General features: G+C 52.7%; 1 protein-coding gene and 1 pseudogene across 6 annotated transcripts; both read right to left on the bottom strand.

Moving 5' to 3' along the window:
• Positions 1-21: 21 nt before the first annotated feature.
• FPGS (folylpolyglutamate synthase) lies at positions 22-17,357 on the bottom strand. Of its 6 annotated transcripts, none has more exons than XM_039861657.1 (15): positions 17,023-17,357; positions 6,931-7,029; positions 6,793-6,846; positions 6,537-6,601; positions 5,290-5,404; positions 5,062-5,142; positions 4,876-4,937; positions 4,685-4,787; positions 4,323-4,400; positions 3,971-4,118; positions 3,775-3,864; positions 2,866-3,016; positions 2,639-2,714; positions 1,690-1,756; positions 22-884 (listed from the first exon to the last, which is right to left on the bottom strand). In XM_039861657.1, the coding sequence occupies exons 1-15, from the start codon at positions 17,077-17,079 to the stop codon at positions 499-501; spliced, it is 1,632 nt and encodes a 543-aa protein (XP_039717591.1). In that variant the 5' UTR covers positions 17,080-17,357; the 3' UTR covers positions 22-498. The 6 variants fall into 6 exon arrangements, with proteins under 6 accessions (XP_039717591.1, XP_039717590.1, XP_039717592.1 ...); XM_039861656.1 differs by having other exon boundaries at positions 6,931-7,059; positions 17,023-17,356; XM_039861658.1 differs by having other exon boundaries at positions 6,931-7,097; positions 17,023-17,353.
• Positions 14,830-14,947, bottom strand: LOC120601786 (uncharacterized; annotated as a pseudogene).
• Positions 17,358-18,449: the final 1,092 nt, after the last annotated feature.

The raw sequence follows: 18,449 nt of genomic DNA, 5'->3' as shown, positions 1-18,449 counted from the left end.
GCACCAGAGGTCAAGAGTTAAAGCAAATGTTTTGCTTTATCTTTTTTAAAAAAGTTAAAAGCTTTAATCCAATTCAGCCACCTTCTTGTCCCCAGGAGGCCCCAGGCAAGGACCCTTTCCTTCCCAGAAGGCTACCACCTGCACCTGGCAGGACCCCAGGCTTGGCCAGGCAGCTCACACAATAAGCTGAGACTGAGGCAGGAAGCAGGAGGGGTGGGAGGGAGATGGGCTGGACTGTCAGGCCCGACACCACCACAGGAGAACTGGGAAGCCCTCTGGCTGTCTCAGCAGGAAGGGGAGGCCAGGGACACCACTGGCTCAGAGAATGTCTGATCTCAGCCTCCCACCATCTCTCTATTTCACTGCCCAGAGCCCAGGCCCCTGGGCCAGTCTAGATAGACTCAGGAAAGCAGAAAACAAAAGGCACCTTATATGGGAGTTCACCGAGAGGTGCAGGGCAGATGTGGGGAGGCCCCACCTCCAACCCCGCCGCCTCAGCTACTGGGACAGGGAAGGCTCCAGCAGCTTCAGGACACCACCCACTAGGTGCAGGCTTCCTGTGACCAGCACGTGGATGGCAGCAGCCTCACGGAGTACGTTGGCCCCGCTGCCTGCCACAGGGTGGGTGAAGAGGCCCCGTGGGGGACTGTGTGGTTGAAAGACAGGGTCCCGACCTTGGCTGATCCACTGCAAGGCTTGGGAGATGCAACTGAAGACGAGGGAGCTGGTGCTGTGGCTGTGCGCTGGGCGGGGTGCCAGCAGCAAGGACGTGGGCCCGCCAGGCTCTGGACAGGCTTGCTCCTCATCCAGGCGGCTCCAGTGCTGCTGGTGCTCCAGGCAGCGGAGCAGCACCTGGTCCAGTGTCACTGTGAAGTTCTGCTGGTCTGCAGGACGCGGAGACAGGCACGTCATCGAGGGGGATGGGAGTGGGGGACAGGGGAAGGGCAGGCCTGCTATGAGCACCTGTTTAATGCCAGGCCCTTTATATGCATTATCAGTCCCTACAATGGATGCTATGAGGAAACAGGCTCAGAAAGGTTCACAGACTTACCTACTGTCTCTGAGCTGTTGAGAAGCGGAGCCAGGCAGTTTAGCTTTGAAGCTGGGGCTTTTGCCCAGTGAGCACATCTCCCCACCCTAGCGTCACTGCATTCATTGGTAAAATAGACAGAGTCTACTGCCAGGTGGGCATAAGCATTTCTAGAAATGCAGATTATTGGACTTTCCCTAGACAGTCTGATGAGGAGCATGGGGAGCTATATTTTTTACAATACCATTTCAAATTTTTTTGAATGTGACCCACAGTACTCACGTATGTATATAATAATGTCTAGAATAGAATCCTCATAAAACAGCACCTAACCTTATTTCGTGCAAAGCACATGGATATTTTCTATTCTATTTCGTTTAAAATAAAAAGTGCTAGTTGAGACCTACTAAATTGATTTCAAGAACCATCAGCGAGTAGTAATGTGCATTTTGAAAAATGTTTTCCCCAATAATTCTTTTTTAGTATTGCAGTCGCGTGCAATATTCAAAATGTACCAAAGGATATTTATACAATAAAACAGATCTAGCTTCTACCCTAGACTTCCAAATCAGAAGCCCCCACTGTCACCAACACAGCAGTCCACCTCAGGACCCTCCATCCCCTGCCCACTTCCAGGGACCATGCCTGTCACCTCTCACCTGCGTTGTCCGTGGATGACACCTCTGTTAGGTTAGGGCAGAAAACAGCATAGTCGAACTGGCAGGGCTAGAAGGGCCAAAGGGTAAAGCTTGGTGGCAGAGCCCTGAGAAGATGCCCACCCCCAGACCTAAGTTCCGCACAGTCCCTCGGAGCCCACATATACACCTCCATCTCTGGAGATGCTCCCCAACTGCAGTTCAACTGCAGGGATGCTGCATAAATCCAGACACAGCACCTCGGCGGCCCCTCATCTACCTCAGTATACCCTGCCTGGCCTGTGGCCTGGGTGGCATTCCCCACAGATGGGGAAACTAAGGCTTGGGGCGGGGGCTACATCTTAAGGTCACCCAGCTACTGAGCAGGCTCCAAATCCAGGCTGGCAAAGGCTTTCTGCACAAACGGCAGAGGTTCTGGGTATGAACAGCCTTGGCCTCCCGATCTGTGAAACGGGAAATGACCCACAGGAACCACTTCAGCCCTGACAGCTTAGGGCAGCCTCAGTTTCCCCGAGCGGAGAAGGGCCCCTACGTGCTTTAGCCCAGTAACTCCTTAAATCAAACTTGATAAGCAGGAATCCTTAGTAGCACCCCATTGTCCGGGGAGGAAAACTGAGGCTCTTGTCCCAAGTCATATGCTAGTGGGTTGAAGCGGCATGACAAATGAGTCCGGAGCCTGTTCGTTGCACTACTAGCTGGTCCCCCTTTAACTCTGGGCTTGAGTCTGACCATGGGGGTGAATGAGGGCCATGACCAGTGACCAGACTTCCCCATGTGTCCAAGGCTTTTACATTTCATCCTCAGTACAATTCAAGGGAGGGGGAATTAACCTCATTCTAGAATTGAAAAAACGTTGGCTCCGGGCGGAAGGCACCGCTAGCGGGTGAATGAGGGAGGCACACAACAAGCAGGCTTGGGCTAACTGTCGCCCTCCCGCCAGCCGGCCCCTCACCTGCAGCAGCTTCAGCAGGGCCGCGGCATCCCGGTCCCCGGTAGAGTTGAAGAGCAAGACACGCACCTCAGTCCCGCTTAGAGAGGGGCGAGGAGGGGTTAAGAGAGCCGCATCTCCCACCCCTTCTCCACAAACCATCCTTCCCCTAGGCCCCGCCTCTCCCTCCGGCCCAGTCCCGCCCCTGTCCCCTGGGTCCCGCCCCGGCCCCGCCCCTGTCCAGCGTTCACCTGCCGGGCTCCTTGCAGCGGTGCAGCGCCTGCCGGAACCAGCGCACGCAGGCCTGCACGCTGCTGGAGGTATGCGCGCCGTCCAGGTACCAGGTGAGGGGCCCGCGCCGCAGCACCTGAGTCCGGCCCGGCCACTCGGTGTCCCGAAGCCCTGGGGGAGGTGGGCAAGGCAGCTTTTCAGCGGTCGCGAGGCGGCCCTCCCACATCCTCTCACCCTAGCCCTCAACTCGCACACACAGCGAGCCCGCAGCGCCCCCGTCTGAGCGCTCTGAGGAGCTGATCAGCACCGGAGCCGACTACAGGGCGCCAGTCACTGGGATCAGCTCCCTGGCTGCCTCACCTGGTGGAATCCTCCAGGCAGCCCTGAGAGGGGCTATCACACATTAGTTCCTGTTACAGGCGGAGAGCCCTTAGCTTAGAGAAGTTAGGTCACAGTACACGTGGGCCCTGGCGCTGGAGTGTGATCCAAGGTCTACCTGGCTCCAGGGCTGTGTCATGGCCCTGATGTGGGCACCCCATTCGTCGAAGGGGTTAAACAGCCCTGATCACCTACTATGTGCTGAAAGCACAAAGTCTGACAACATTGCCATTCTCAAGAACCTCACGGTCTTATGGTGTTGAAGACAAGGATGATGGTAACAGCAGTTACCACTGGCTGGGTACTTTATCCCGCACCTGCCAGGCTATGGGCTCAGCCCCTTAGTGATGTCACAGTGGGCCCTATAATCATCTCACTAGACAGGTAGGGAAACTGAGGTTCACCGAGAGTTCGTGAACTCAAAATCAGGGACACGTAATGACTTCAGAGTCCTTTCTCTTGGACACCATCTCGAATTGCCCCCACCTCTAGAACAGGAAACCGGAAGAATTGTCTGAAGGGACCTGGCTGGGCAGGAAGGTCCAACTCACCGCGCCGCATGTGGGGTGTGGGCTGGAACACAGGTGCCAGAGGCAGCTGCCGCAGGAGGCTTGGCCTGGATGCCTTCACCTCCCCGACACCTGGGGGCCGGGGAGGACTACGTGAGACTGAATGTGCTCAGAACCCTCAGAGGCAGGCTCCATATGTCCCCTGCCCACGTGCCTGCCCACCCACCTGCGCACTTACCTCGGTGGTCCTTTTGCTGCAGCCAGCAGTGGGCCAGCTGCAAGGCCAAGGCAGCATTGGACCGCTGGTGCTCTCCCTCCAGACCCAGGGTTAGCGGCGGCCCCCCTTCCTCCAGAGCCTCCAGCGGTGGGCACAGGTAGAGGGGACACTGTAGAGGAATCGGGGGAGCTGCTGTTGCCACCCTGGCCTGAAGGCCCTTCCTGATGTCATCATCCCTTCCTTCTTTCCCCACCAAGCCCTGCTCCATTAAGATGCGCTCCAGCTGGAGGAACAGCTGGTCTGCACCACGCAGATGAGCAAACTGAGGCCCGAAAGGATAAAGCACGTCGCCAGCACTTCCATTCAGACTCACTGAGGTCTGCTCGGCGCGCTCCCTCAGCACTGCCAGAGGACCATCAGGCTGGAGCACAGTGAAGGCAGGAACACCACGCTGTGGAGGACGGGGAGAGTAAGACGGGGTGCCAAAGGTCTTCCATCTCTGGCCCCCACATCCCTGGGCGGGGTGGGCCATTTAGCCTCCCTCCATAGGACCTATGGGAAACCCTTGATAGGGAGACTAAGGCCAGAGAGCGGGCTCAACTTGCTCCAGTCACACAAAGAGCTGAGGCAATAGCCCAGACCCTACTGATGTCCAAAATCTCGTTCTGAGTCAGGATACGAAGGACCCGGCCGTGGCCTCCATGTACCTCCCCATCCCTGGGGCTGCCTGGTCACCTTGAAGATGCCCCCTTTCTGCCATGCAATCTTCTCCACCGTGTCCCCCAGAAGGCTGATGTGGTCGATGCCAAGGGAAGCGACCCCACACACCACAGGCTTCCTGCAGAAGACAAAAGGATCAGGATGCCCCTGACCTGGGCTGCCTGGGCTTCCTGCCACCATCCATCTCCCCAAGCAGCTGCCCTTACCTGACAATGTTGGTGCAGTCGTAAGCCCCACCGATACCCACTTCCACCACTGCCAGGTCCACCTGCAGAGGACCAGAGAGCATGGCAACGGGTACAGGGTGCCCAGGTGCCACATGGGAGCCCCCAGCCTGCTGAGATTCCCCTCCCCAAAGCTCAGACACAGGGTTCTGGGGAGTGGGCACGCACCTTCTCTTGGAGGAAGACGTGGAAGGCCATGAGCGTGAGGAAGCGGAAGTAGGCGGGCATAGAGACACAGCTGTTGCTATCCTGTGGATAGGAGCATGTCAGAGCCTGGGGCCCCTGCAGCTTTGCTCTGGGAAGATGGGGTCCTGGGATGTGTAGTGCTTTCTGGGTCCATCCACCCAACCCAGCACCCCCTATCCTGCCCACCCACCAGCCCTCCTGCATGGGCACCTCGGTCTCCTCCAGCCGGTGGTAGAGGCGCCAGAAGTGCTTGGTGAAGAGCTCAGGGCTGATGGGCTGCCCGTTGATGCGAATCCGCTCACGCACTTGCACCAGGTGGGGAGAGCTGCCAGGAGACCTGAGGTCATCAGGACTCCCTGCCCAAGGGCCCCCGGCTTCCCCATACTCCCTAGTGAGACCTGTCTTTTGGAAACACAAATCTGACCGTGTCACAGTGTCCTGCTGAAAACCCTTCTGTGGCTTCCCCTGTCCTCAAGGGGGTTCCAGCTCCTTCCATCGGCCTCCTGGGCCCCAGTGGGGCTTATGCCACTGGCCTCTGTGCCTCACCTCTCCTGAGTCCTTCACGAGTTCCCTGTGCCCCCTCAGCCACATGGGCCCAAGTCGAGGGCTTGGTTTTTACCCAAAAACTTATTTCAGAAGAGAGATTGTTGGCTTATATTTGAATCCTCAAAGGGCCTCTCATATTATGAGTCTTTATTTTGAACAATTATTTAAGGAAAACACACTGGCCTGAAATAACCTCAGTTAGCTGGTTTCAGATGCTTATAAGTCACCTGAAGGAACTGGTTACATATAAGGAGGCAAAAATCTTAAATGCCCCAACCCCAAGGACCAAATCCTGAGCAATTAACCACCAGGTTAATCCCACTGCTTTACAGGTGACCGACCAGCTAAAAAAGAGGCATGTACAGCCCAGGGAAGAGAGACCCATATCTACCCTGTCCCCCATCTTCTGGTATGAGTCTAGATGTCTGAGTATGACCAAGAGGGGGTGCTGCCTTGAGGACAAAGCCACAGCTGAGGCTGGCGGAGCGGAGGGCTCCCCTCCACTGCCCACTCAGAAAGCAGCATAAATGTCATAAACTACCCTTATCATTTAAGTCCTTACAAGCCAGGTTTTCATCTCCTTACTACAAAGACACCCTACTCAATAAATATTTCTGATTTAAGAATTGTATATGGAATTTAAGTTAATAAAAACGTGACCGTTCTAGCTATTTATTTAGTTTATACATTCAAGCTGCTGCCGCCCTCCCAATTTTTTTTCTTTGTGAAAATTAAAGACTGCCTTAAACTTGAGCAAATGTGGTAAATGCTAATTTAATGTTTATTGAGTGAATAAACATTGGGCAGAGAGAGAAGCAGCTGACCAGGGAGTGACCCTGGCCCTGAGGGGCTGGCTGGTTCCACAGACCCCAGTGAGCTAAGAGACACCACATCCCTCTGCACCTCAGTACCTAAAGAATCCTGTCTTCAGGCCATAGTTTCGGAGGATACGTTCAGTGAAGGCACAGGTGGAACCCTAGAAAGAAAAGTTCTTTTTTTCATTTTTCTTTTAAATTTAAAAAAGTTAGACTTTTATACAATCCATGAAGTGATTCCTCCTCCGCGATGACTCTGGGACCCATCTGGCACTACGCAGAAAGTTCTTGTGTGAACTTTCTGTGTAGTGCCCCCCCAATGGATAGCCTCCCCCTGGGTCCTGTCCTTTACCTTCCCCTTGGTCCCAGTGATATGGATGATGTTCAGCCGGTCCAGGTCCTCCACCTGGCACAGACAGACAAGGTCCCCACCTCAGCAACAGGACTCACAGACAGAGTGGCGGGTGGTCACAGGCCCTGCCCACTTTACCTGCAGCCCACTCCGTGCCAAGTACAGCTCCATGGCTTCCAGCTGTTTCTGGGGGTCACCTCGCTGGCGCTTCGCCTGCTCCAGGTAGCTGGCATTAGTCTGAAGAGTGTTGAGTGTGCGTACAGCATCCTGGCAACCACAGTCCCCAGGTAGCAGGTTAAGGCTCACTAGGGGTCCATAAGGACAGAGGAACCCAGTGCACCAGCAGCCAGGCGAGGGAACCAGCCCGCCTGCCAGCCCTGTTGCCCCAGCCTAGAGATTAGGCACCCTAGGCACCCATGAGAGAGAAGTGGCACTGTTCCCACTCTGGCTGAGATGGGAGCCTGGGGCAGTTCAGCTCCACCCAGGGAGTGCCAGACTAAGCAGGTAACATGATTAATGGGACTAGCCTTGCTTGCTGTTTGAGCTCCCCAGGCTCCTCATCTCCTCCAATGGGGTCCACCACTATATTAGGTCCACCATGGGGTCAGAACCATGAAAGGCTAGGGTCTTAAAGTGGAGGAATTAGAATGAGGAATTCCTAAAGGCTTCCATGCCCAACACTGATGACTGGGGTTCCACATTCTGACCCAGAGAGGAGCTGCTTGAAGCCATCAGATGGGGAAGAGGAGGAGGTTGGGAAAGAGAAAGGGTGTGCCCATGGGTCACCCAGCCAGGAAGGCAGGTAGGTTATCCTCAGGAGGGTCCACACCGGGGGTGAGAGTGGGGATGCTGTTTATTCCTCTCAGGGCCTCAGTGGCTGGTCGGAGGCCCCACCCCCATTGAACTGGCGCCATCTGCCTGGCTAGCATCAAGTTTTGGTCTCTGGCAACTGGCCCCTGGCATAAAGCCAACAGGAAGTTTTCTATTTTCCAGATTCTTGCCCCAGCCCCATTGTTCCCGATTCCTGTCTGCCCCCCAGTCCAAGGCACTTGGATCTCCACCTCCTGAATCCTGGGGATTTCAACCCCAAATCTAGACTCCGGGATCCCTCAAGTCTGAATTCCTGAATCCCCAACTGCTGGTTCGAGCTCCGGAGATTGGAACACCAGAACTCCAGATGAGGCACTGGACTTCTTGGTCCTATCAATAGGCACTCCTTCCAAGTCTAACACGGAACACCTTCAGCCTCGGAATTCCCAGAGCCGGCGGCCCAGGCTCAACTTCCTAGCCCCTGTCCCCACCCCCGGGTTCCAGGATGTCTCCGCCCCCAGTCTCAGGCTCCTCCGTACTCTCTGTACAGCTGGCGGACCCGGATGCTGTGTGGCTCAAGGCCCAGCCCACGTGTCACAGCACGACCGCCGGCCTGCCTGCCAGATACCTGATACTCCATGCCCGGCTCTTGCGGCGCGGGCCTCGCGCTCAACTCTCGCCGCGCCGCGATCCAGGACGTTGCACCGCGCGGAGAAACTGCTGTCAGGAAGAAAGCGGCGCGCAGGTGGCTGCGTGCCCGCGACATAGTCGCGGCGCAGGCGACCTCACGCGGGGCTGGAGCCAGGGAGGCCCCGCCCCTCTTTTGCTTCGCCCCGCCCCCCACGCCCCGCCAATCAGCGCCGCCCAAGGAGCCCACAGGCACCAATAAGAACCCGCTGATGCCATCCTTGTGAGGGGCAGACTTCGGGGCAGAGAGCGCCCATATTTATGAGGGGCAAGCTCTCCGTCCCTCTGCCTTAGGTGAACATGTACTCTTTTTGTCATCCTCCTCTCAAGGATCTAGCCGCACCCCCCAAAAGAGCCAGTCCCAGTCAGCAGGCCTCAGCCTCTGCTCCAGGCTGGAACCAGCTTTGAGGGGGTTGAAATGACCTTATGGGGGTCACTGAACCCCAGCCCCAAATGTCCCAAATCAACGCAGAGACCGCAGGCTGCGGGAATGCGGCTTCTGCCCTCACGAATCTGATTGCGGGGTAAAAGACCAAAAATCAGGCACCAACTCTATTGGGGCTCCTCGTCGACCCTGGGCAGCCTGGGAAGTCTTTCTGGAAGAAAGCAACATCCTGGCTGAGGTCTGTGGATGGGGGCAGTTAGCGAGGTGGCGGGTGGGGAGGGAACGATGTATGAAAAGCAGACGATTGGAGAGAGAACTAGGCGCCCAAGAGAACTGCACTTACACCTGATTGGGCCTAGTTGCCTTAGAGTGCCAGGATGCTAGATCCAGCAGGACCTAGCCTGAAAAGAAATTTGGATTAAATTTGGATGACAATAAATATGGTTTTAAAAGAGAGGACAAGATCAGATTTGCACTTGAAGATTTGCTGTGCAGATATGACTTTTTATTTACTAGATGGGATGCTGCCCGATTCATGAATCATTATAAAGCCAATTAGACCTTTAAAAAAAAAAAAAGTGTATTGGTATTTTCATCTGAGGTAGACAAGCTCCACCTATCCTGGAGTTTTCTGTAGAACTTTATTTACGGTTTCAGTCTCCAACCATAACATAAAAAAGTAGTTCAGGAAATTCCCTTACAGCTGAGGCCTGGCAGGTGGGAAGGGGGAGGTGCGCGTGGTGGTGGTGGGATGCAAAACATCCCCTAGGGAACAAATGAAAAAAAAAAAAAAAAAAAAAAAAAAAAAAAAAAAACACAGTAAAAGGCAATCCCAAGCCCAACCACGATGATTTTAGAACCTCCTCCCCTTTCCTGCAGGTATTAAAATATTTAATGAGGTGTGCATTGTTTGATTTGCAAGGGGTTTAAAATGCAGTGTGTTGGTGGGAAGATGATCCCCCTGGCTTTCAGCCAGTTTGGGACTTGCCTTCACTGGATGGTGTTGAAACCTGGCCTGCAGCCCCTGCATGGGAGAGAAAGTGTCCTTTCCTCTTGATTCTCCTTTTAATTGACAGTTCTCTTCTTCTCTTATATGTGCATGGGGATGACACTTAATAAATTATATATGGTATATAGCCCCTCATGAACCTACAAAAAATGATCACAAAAGAATCCTTTAAAGGAGCTTTTCTTTTGCTTGTCTCACCCTTCCTCCCAAGATAATCCTTTATAACTTAACCTCATGGTCCAAGTTTTGAAAAAACAAAGCAGCAACTGGCTAGACACCTAGGACACCATAGGCCTTGTTGATGCAGATGACAATATTTTCTGCATTTTAACTTTCTTACTCAACAAGAAGCTTATACGGATTCCTCTAAGACATGGACTTAGCAAACGGTTAAGGAACGCTTCTCTGGGCCAGACACTGCTCTAAACGCTTTCTCATTTAATCATCACAATCCTATGAAACAGGTACTAGTATGGTCATCCTTGTTTCACAGGTGGGGAAACAATTGAGGTACAAAGGAATAAAGACACATGCTCGAGTCGCAAAATCAAGATTTGAACTCTGGCCCCAGCGTCCTTATTCCTAAGAACTCTGTGCCTCCCTCGTGCTCTCCCCAATCCTGGGTGGGGGACACTGTTAAGTCAGTGGCAGTGACAGTACCGTAATGCACCCCCCACTTCCCTGCTTAAGGCCCTTCACATAACCAGTGTTTTGCTGTTGTGGATAGTGTGCATACCAGGGGCTCTCATTCCTGCCATGCGATGGCACGGATTAGGAGGGCCAAGTTCAAGGGTGTTTGCGTTCTTTTCTCTCAACACTGCAACCTGTGCTGTGTGTGAGGAGGGGACCCCCTTCCCAGAATGCCCCCCAGACTGCTGGATGTAGAGTACCTTCTCATTGTCTCTGCATTTCCCTGGATGCAATGCATCTTTCCAGGTATTTATTTCAATAAACTGCCTCACTGATCCTTGGTCCATTTTTCTAATGTCTGTTTATCCCCATTCTTATGAAGTATAAAAGCACATTGGGTGTCACAGATATTATTTCTCTGTTCTGTCCTCTATACAGCAAGTTGTTTTTCTCATGTGTAACAGGGGGCATCTGATTCATATGTAACAGGGGGCATCTGAGCTCTGGGCCATTCCTCCGAGAATGAGGTCCCAGAGAAAATGACATTCCAGGAGGGAGACTCCCTTTTTGGGTGTAAGGTGGAAAACCCCACTTGCCTACAATCCTGGATATTTATTGATTTCTTTCCCTTTGCCTGGAGCAAAGCCATGTGTCAATCCTCCCCTCTGACCAGTGACAGGCCATCTCTAGAGCGTGGCAATTTGCAGTCCTGGCAATTGTTGAGCTGCAGACCTCAGCTCCAGTCAGAAACAGAAGTAGATGTACGGACACGGAAGGCAATAAACAGCACAGAAAATTCCAGGGATCTTGCCTGGTGTCATCCCAGTTGTACAGGGAGTTATAAGTGGTGACCAGGACCTTGGCAAAGCCACCCAGTGGCCTTGGGCAGGTCACCTGTTCCCTGGGCCTCTGTTTACTCCAAGGACAATGTTTATAGCCAGTGTTGCTGGGAAATTTGTAGGCGTAAAATTTAAAGGGGGTGGAGTAGAATAGATTTATCTTCCTTTCCTTATTAAAACTTTTCCTTTTAATTTTAATTTTAAATTCTAATATTTTGGGATGGATAATAGATATCATTCAAATAGTCAGAGGTACAAAAAGATGTACAGTGAAAAGCTCCCCTCCCACCTCAGGTCCCAGCATCCTAATCTCCCTCCCTCAAAAGCAAAGTCACGTTCTTCGGGATCTTTCCAGAGATATTTTATACATTTACAAGCAAATGCAAATATATATGACTTCCCTTTTGTAGTCACAGAAAGAAGACCACATATGACCATATATGCGAGTCTGTACTGTACATTTTCCACATGCTTTTATATATTGTACCTTATTCTGGACGGTGTCGGTACATAAGAGCCTCCGCGTTAGCTAATTTGTTTTGCTAAGCTGAGTAGTACTATTGTGTACTTGGCCAGTCTCCTCCTGATGGACATTTAAGTTTCCAGTATTTTGCCATCACAAACAATGTTGCAATGGGTAACATTTTACCCTCATTTCTTCCATGTGTAATTATATCTGATGGGTAAATTCCAAGAAGTTCAACAGCTGAGTGGAAGGTGATTTCCGTTAGATAGTTTCATATATATTGCCACATTGTTCTCCAAAGGGGTGAGGCCAGTTTCCAAGCTCATGCCTCTCCCCTCCACCGGAAGGGCATGAACCAGCCGTTTCCTCACCCACACAGATCATTAGCCAGCTTTGATCCTTACCAATCGATAGGTGGAAAAACGGATTTTTAGGGTAGTTATCAGTTGCATTATTTTATTTGGTAGAGGCTGAGCACTTTTCCTTATTTTTAGAAACTGTTTGCATTTCCTTTACAGTCTGCTCACCTCCTTTGGATCATTGTTTTCTATTTGAAAAGTCACAGATGTTCATAGAAGGAAATGGAGAAATGTATAAAGGAGAAAATCGAGGGCACTGTCGTCACACATCTGGAGAGCCACCGTTACCACCATGAAGGCATGTCTGTTCTCCAGAAAGAATAGAAACAAAGACATTTTCTGGAAAGAAAAGAAAACAAAGGTGCTGGGAAATTGGCAAATGGGCCAGTATCCACACCCCGGAGGTGTGTGTAGGGTGAGTGAGGGGAGGAGGGATTCTGTTTTAACCTCCACCCTTCCAAAGAGAAAGGATAATATCCATCCATTCATTGATTCACTCATTTATTTGATGAGAAATTTTCTCTTGCCAGACTCTGGGCTGGGTGCTGGGGACACTAGGTTCTGGGCACAGATGCCAGAGTTCTTCTCATGGAGCGCCCTGTCCTTGGGGTGAAAGGGCAGTACAGAGGGAAATTCAGAAAGGAATATACATATCTGCAAACCGTGACCAGAGTCACCCTCATTGCTCTAGGGGTAGGAGGCTGAGGCCCAGAGAGGAATAGAGACAGCTTGGAGTCATATAGCAGGTCAGCAAAGGCATGGTGCTGGGCTCCAGGGTGAACTTTCTAAACTTATAGCTGCCTGAGTGACCGCCTCCTCTCCTGCCCCATCATGCACTCAGGATTAATAAAGCCCACAGCCCACCGTGGCCTGGCCTCTGCCCACTTCTAGCCTCATCCACCACTGCAGGGCCCCACCCCTGCCAGCTGACAAGGACTTCCAGAATTGATCTTGGCCTTTTCTACCTTTATGCTTTCGCTCACATTTGCCTCTGTTTAAAATACCTTTCCTCTGTGCTTTCCTTCTCTGCATTTTTAGGTAGGCTGCTTTTAGCTAACATTTATTAAGCACTTACCCCTGTACTTGGCATTGCAATCTCTTTTCATCTTCTTGAGAATTGTGTGAATTTGAGGTTATCCCTATTTTATAGGTGGAGAAATGGATGCTCACGGAGGTTAAATAACTCATCTAAGGTGACACAGCCAGTATATGACAGAGCCAAGATTAAAATCTGGATTTGCTGACTCTAAAGTCTTCCCTAACTCACTACCTGTCTGGTCACCCTGGCTCTCTGCCGTTGATGTGCCGTGTGACCCTGGACAGTTTGCTCCCCCTCTCTGATCCTGTCTGACTCTTGGTCTCCTCCTAAGTAGGGTGATGGCTGAAATGAGCTCTTTACCAGCCATAATTTCTGGGGATATCTCAGAGCAGGGGGTAAAACGTCTCAGTGAGGACAAGTCTCCAAAGGCCTCCACACCCCTGAGAGCCTGGATTAGAGAGGTCTAGCTGCCCCTTCCCTGCCTCCACCCAGGGTTCGGTGAAGACCAGGGGAGGTTCAAGCTCATTGGCAGGTTTATACAGAAGCCTAGCATTCAGAAGGGAGGGTACGAATCCATCCCAGGGCTCCGACCCTCTGATATCCATGAGGATTCCCCCAACTCCAAATATCTCTGTATATCCACTGACCTACAAGGAAACACTTTTCTGTAACTGGGAGGAAGACAACTTGCCTTGGGCGGAATTCCTTATTTTCACTGGGACAGCCTCTCCTCCTTTGACAGCTGGCTGCTAAGGTGTTGATAGATTCAGCTTATTAGTAGGACAAATGGGCCTCCCTTTGACCCTGCAATTCCACCTCTAAACATGACCCTGGAAACAACTGGAGGTATGATCAGGTATGATAGGGCCCACTGGGCCCTATCTTGGGTGGCAGGTGACATGGCTGATGAAGCCCTTTTGCCTGAAACCCTTTGTTCTCTGGGCTTCCGTGACCCCTCCCTCCTTGTTCTCCTCCTTCTTTGCTGGCTGTACCTTCTCCAACATCTTCCCACGGGAGGGCCCAGGCCTCACACCGCTCTCTCCAAGGTTCTGCTGTCCCAGATCTTTGATGCCATCTGATGTCCCTCTTCACTGAACTACAGCCATGAACATCTAAACTGGTCACATCCACAACACATGTTGTCTTGCATTTCTATCCCGAAACCTGCTCCTCCCCGGGCCTTCCCAGCTTGGAAAACATCTCTGCCACCCACCCCGCCACCCATATCTACAGCTGGGCCTCAGCTTGGGTTTCCCTCCGCCTCACCCCCAAAGGCCACCGTCCACAGCCTGTCCACCCCACCCCACTTCCTTCCCTCGGGCCGCCCTGCGGTGCAGGCCTCCAGCGCTGGTCCACCTCATGGTCTCTTTGCTGCTGCTCCTCTTGACCTTACAACCATTGTCCATCATTTTTTAAAAAAAATCAGATTTTTGTGTCTCTTCTGCTTAAAACCCTCCAGTGGGTTCCCATTGCACTTAGGATGAATTCAAACCTCCGATCTTACCACCTCTTACCATCACCCCCAGCCCTGCTGACCTTTCCTCTGATCCCCAAACTCATGCCCACCTTTGCGAAAGTCCACAACTAGTGATCACTCCGCATTAAAGGTACTCATTTAATCTTCGTGGGAAACTGAGGCACAGAGGGGTTACTCAGCCGGTGGAAGGTCACACAGAGTGAATGCTTGACAAAGCCTCAGGGACTTTGCATAGGTGGTTCCCTCTGCCTGGAACATTCTTCCCCCCAAAAGTTCTCGTGACCAACTCCTAGTCATTCCAGGTCTGCTCACATGTCACCTTCTTGCTGCATTTTTTTTTTATAGCACCTGGTCTTCCTAGGTGGTCTCCCTCCAAGTACTAACCAGGCCCGACCCTGCTTAGCTTCCGAAGTTAGATAAGATCGGACACATTCAAGGTGGCATGGCCATAGATCTTAGAGCTCTTCTTAACCAACTCCTTTGTTTGGAGCTGGGGACATAGGCCCAGCAGGGGCCAGAACTGACCTGGAACCAGCTGTGGCTCTTTCGAAGTTCCTAGGTTCCCCACTCATGACCAAGAGGGGCCCTTGGATGACACTAGGAATGTGACACAGGGCTTTGTAGTGAGCCAGGCCACATAAAGGCTGACTTCTGGCCTGCCTCCTCCCTCAGGGGCCTGAATGCTCCTTGAGCTTGTTATTTCACTCTGTGACCACCACTGTCTGTGGCACCTGCTCCCGGGGGTTGTCCTTGCCACGTGCTGTGCTGAGCTGATTTTACAGGTGAGGAAACTGAGGACCTGAGGAGAGGAATCACCTGTGCACGTCACCGGCTAGCAAATGGCAGAGCGAGGATGCAGCTCAGTCCCAGCTCCGTCTGATTCCGGTGACTACTGATTTAGTCCCTCTGACTAAGCTAATTTTTTTCATTTATAACTTGGATTTTCTTAAATCACAGTTAACGTGCGTCATCCCTAGACGTCAGCACTGTGCAGAGACCTTCGCGCCACCTGTCTCACTGGATACTCACCCACCCTGTGAGGAAGCTTCTGTTCTGGGACCCATTTCTCACAGGAGGCAACAAAAGCCTAACAGAGTAAGTAACTTAGTCACTCACAGGAATACTGGGCCCCTGACTCCACCCCCAGGCCACCCCTGGACCCCACCCCCACCTGCCCTGTGCTGGCAAGGTGACGGGGTCATCTGGTCCCAGGTTGACAAAGTTCTGGCCTTGAGCTGGCTCTTCAAAGAGAGGCCCTGAAGCCGGGAGAGGCCCGGCTTGAGGGGCTGCCCTAGTGGGGAGATTCACACCACGTGACCCTGGGCAAGTCATCTCATCTCTCTAGGGTCCTGGCTTCTAAAGTGAGGGGGCCCAGGTGACTTCAAAGGAGCCACTGCCCCCAAGCCCTGGCATCTGGGGCCGCCCCTTCTCTGCTGCCGGCCAGAAGGTTTCATCTGTCCAGAGGGCCTGGAGAGGCATGGCCCGGCCAGGCATGCTGCCCCGGGGGACACTGGCCCAGCTGCTGCTGCCTCTCCTGGGCCTCAGACTGCAGTCCCGAGAGGGAGGAAGGGATGAAACTTCTCTTGGCGCCCATTCAATAGAGGAGGAAACCGAAGCTTGGGGAGGCTGAGCGACTTGTCTAGTGACTGTCAGCATGTGAGCCTAGATTCCTGCTCTTCCCCTTGCGGCCTGGCCCGGTTCCCGTCCCCAGCTCCAGTCAGTCTCTGCCTGAGCCAGGCTGGAAGGTGTCTGCTGCCAGCCTCCTTGGTGAGTCTTCTCACCTCGCTGAGCCTTGTCGCCTCATCTGTAAAGCTGGGATGGCAGCTGTGCCCGCCTCAGAGGGCTGGAAGAGGCTGGATGAGAGGGTGCTGGGCCCAGATCACAGAACGAGGGCCCCGCCCGTGAGACAAGGTCAGAAATCTTTATGGGTCTAAATCCCTAACTGCTCTTAACTGCACCTACCAGATCTATAAAATGCAGATAATGGTCTAATGGTCTCGGATCTGTAAAATGCAGATAACAGTGGGTACAGGGCCCAGCAAGCGGTAAGCACTTGATCAATGTTGCCATTATCATTATTAAAATGAGACTAACGGTCCTCCCTTATCAAGCAGTCCCGAGTTAAATCAGATAAAACCTATAGTCTACTGATCAGGTGAACAGGACTGGCACACAGGAAGACCCTCGAGGTAGCCTCTGCCGCCACCCACGCCTGCCATCGGTTCTGCCCTAGAGACTCTTCTCAAGAGCCTCCCCACGCCCATGTTGGCTGGGGGCTTCCGTGGAGACTCCAGCTGGATGGAAGGTAGAGCTGCGAAGTCCTCAGGGCCCTAGACCATCCTAGACCTTTAGAACAAGGCTTATCAAAGACGAGGTTTTTTCCCTTGGGGTTCTGCAAAGTGTGGGGTTAGTATCATTGCTGACAGCTTCGGACCCCCGAGGGATGGATATTTATACCCATTTGTACAAAAGAAAGAACTGAGACGTAGAGAGGTAGGCCACCTGTCCAAGGCCACCTTGTTCTCCTACCTGGAAGCAGGCAGATTTAGCTGAGAAAGGCCTCCTAGGTGGGCCAGGTCGCTCCATATTTGTTGCTTCTCACCAGAGCCTCTCAGCCCCTGACCTGGAGGTTGCCAGGGACCTGGCGACTTTTATCCCTGGGCTTCCTGCTCCTCAACCAGGAGGGGCACGAAGTGATCACAGATGTAGGTACTTCTGCCCAGCCAAGCCCACTCTGCGCTCCAGCTGGGCTAGAGATGGGAGGGGGCGTTGAGAGGATACCTAAGACCTCACCTTCTCCTGCCTTGCCGCCCAGGCCCTCCACCCTCCTCCAGTGTGCTGGGAGGAAGATCTCACTGACAGGTTCCTGCTCTCACCCTGGGATCTGCCCAGGGACCTCCTGTCTTCCTGGGAGGTTTCCAGAGTGCACGCGGGACTAGTCAGACTCTGAGTTAAATATTTAACAACTGAGCAGAGGTTAAAGGAGAGCAGGCCAGCGGGGGTGTGGGGGGAGCAGCGCTGGGAGGCTTCCAGCCCTTGGGGCTGGCTTTATCAGGTTTCTCTTATCACAGCTCACCTGCCCACCTCCCCTAACTGTTAGGGCCCCGTTTGCCTTGGCTCTGCCATGCTGGGACCCCTGGGGGTAGGGGGAAGAGTTCGAGGGTGCCCTTGACCTAAGGAGTCTGAGCCTACTGTGGGGAGAGGCTGTGTTTCACTCAATCATTTGGTCAAAAAGAAATCAGGACTCAGACTTACCTGGGCCGCAGAGCCCGTGAGCCCATTCACACAGGTGGGTAGAAACCTCTCCTGTTTACCTACCTCTTCTGTCCTCTGCTCAGAGCTGGCTGACTCGTTCCAGTATTTGGGGGATTCACAGGTGCCGGACACCACTCTGGGTGCCTCAGGGTTAATGCCCCTACAGTTCTTGCCCTCTGGGGGCTTTTATTCCACGTCAGGCACCACCCTCCACAGACTGGGATGAGACCTCTGTCACATCAGGGTTGGACAGACCTACATCTGCCACTAGTCCTGGCCTTCCCTCTAGGGTGTTCTTTGGGGAGGTGGGGTCGGGGAAGATCAGAGCTAGAAGCTCTAGGGTTTAGGGCCTGCTTTAGTTTGTTTTAAAATATGATTTAATTGCACGAATAAAAATATTAAGAAATATTAGAAAACACAGAGAAGTATAAAGGACAGACCACTCCAAATAACCATGGGTTTTTCTTATAAAACAAGCTCAAGCAGTAGATATTTCCCACCTGTTGTCTTTGGAACGTCTTTTTGGGGCAGTACATACATTTCTACGACCTTTTTCATTGCCCAGCATCCTATCCTAGGGCCCTCCCCTATCTGCACTGCTCAGATCCCAACCAGCAGCGTGGGCATTGCCCGTCAGCTTGTTACAGGTGCCCCATCCAGACTGCGCCCTCTCTACTGAGTCATTCCATAAAGTCATGGCT

This window comes from Pteropus medius, unplaced genomic scaffold (genome assembly GCF_902729225.1).
Source record: "Pteropus medius unplaced genomic scaffold, Ma_sr-lr_union100, whole genome shotgun sequence".
Taxonomy (NCBI): Eukaryota; Metazoa; Chordata; class Mammalia; order Chiroptera; family Pteropodidae; genus Pteropus; species Pteropus medius.
This window is presented reverse-complemented; position numbering and strand designations above follow the sequence as displayed.

What these genes read in the sequence shown, in the direction of transcription:
- FPGS (XM_039861653.1), bottom strand. Translation starts at nt 8,368, where the DNA reads ATGTCGCGGGCACGCAGCCACCTGCGCGCCGCTTTCTTCCTGACAGCA. An exon ending in AGCCGGGCATGGAGTATCAG is followed by an intron (nt 7,060 to 8,230) that starts GTATCTGGCAGG and finishes TGTGGTTGCCAG; the next exon opens with GATGCTGTACGCACACTCAA. An exon ending in CCCTGCTGAAGCTGCTGCAG is followed by an intron (nt 1,757 to 2,638) that starts GTGAGGGGCCGG and finishes TGGCCCTTCTAG; the next exon opens with CCCTGCCAGTTCGACTATGC.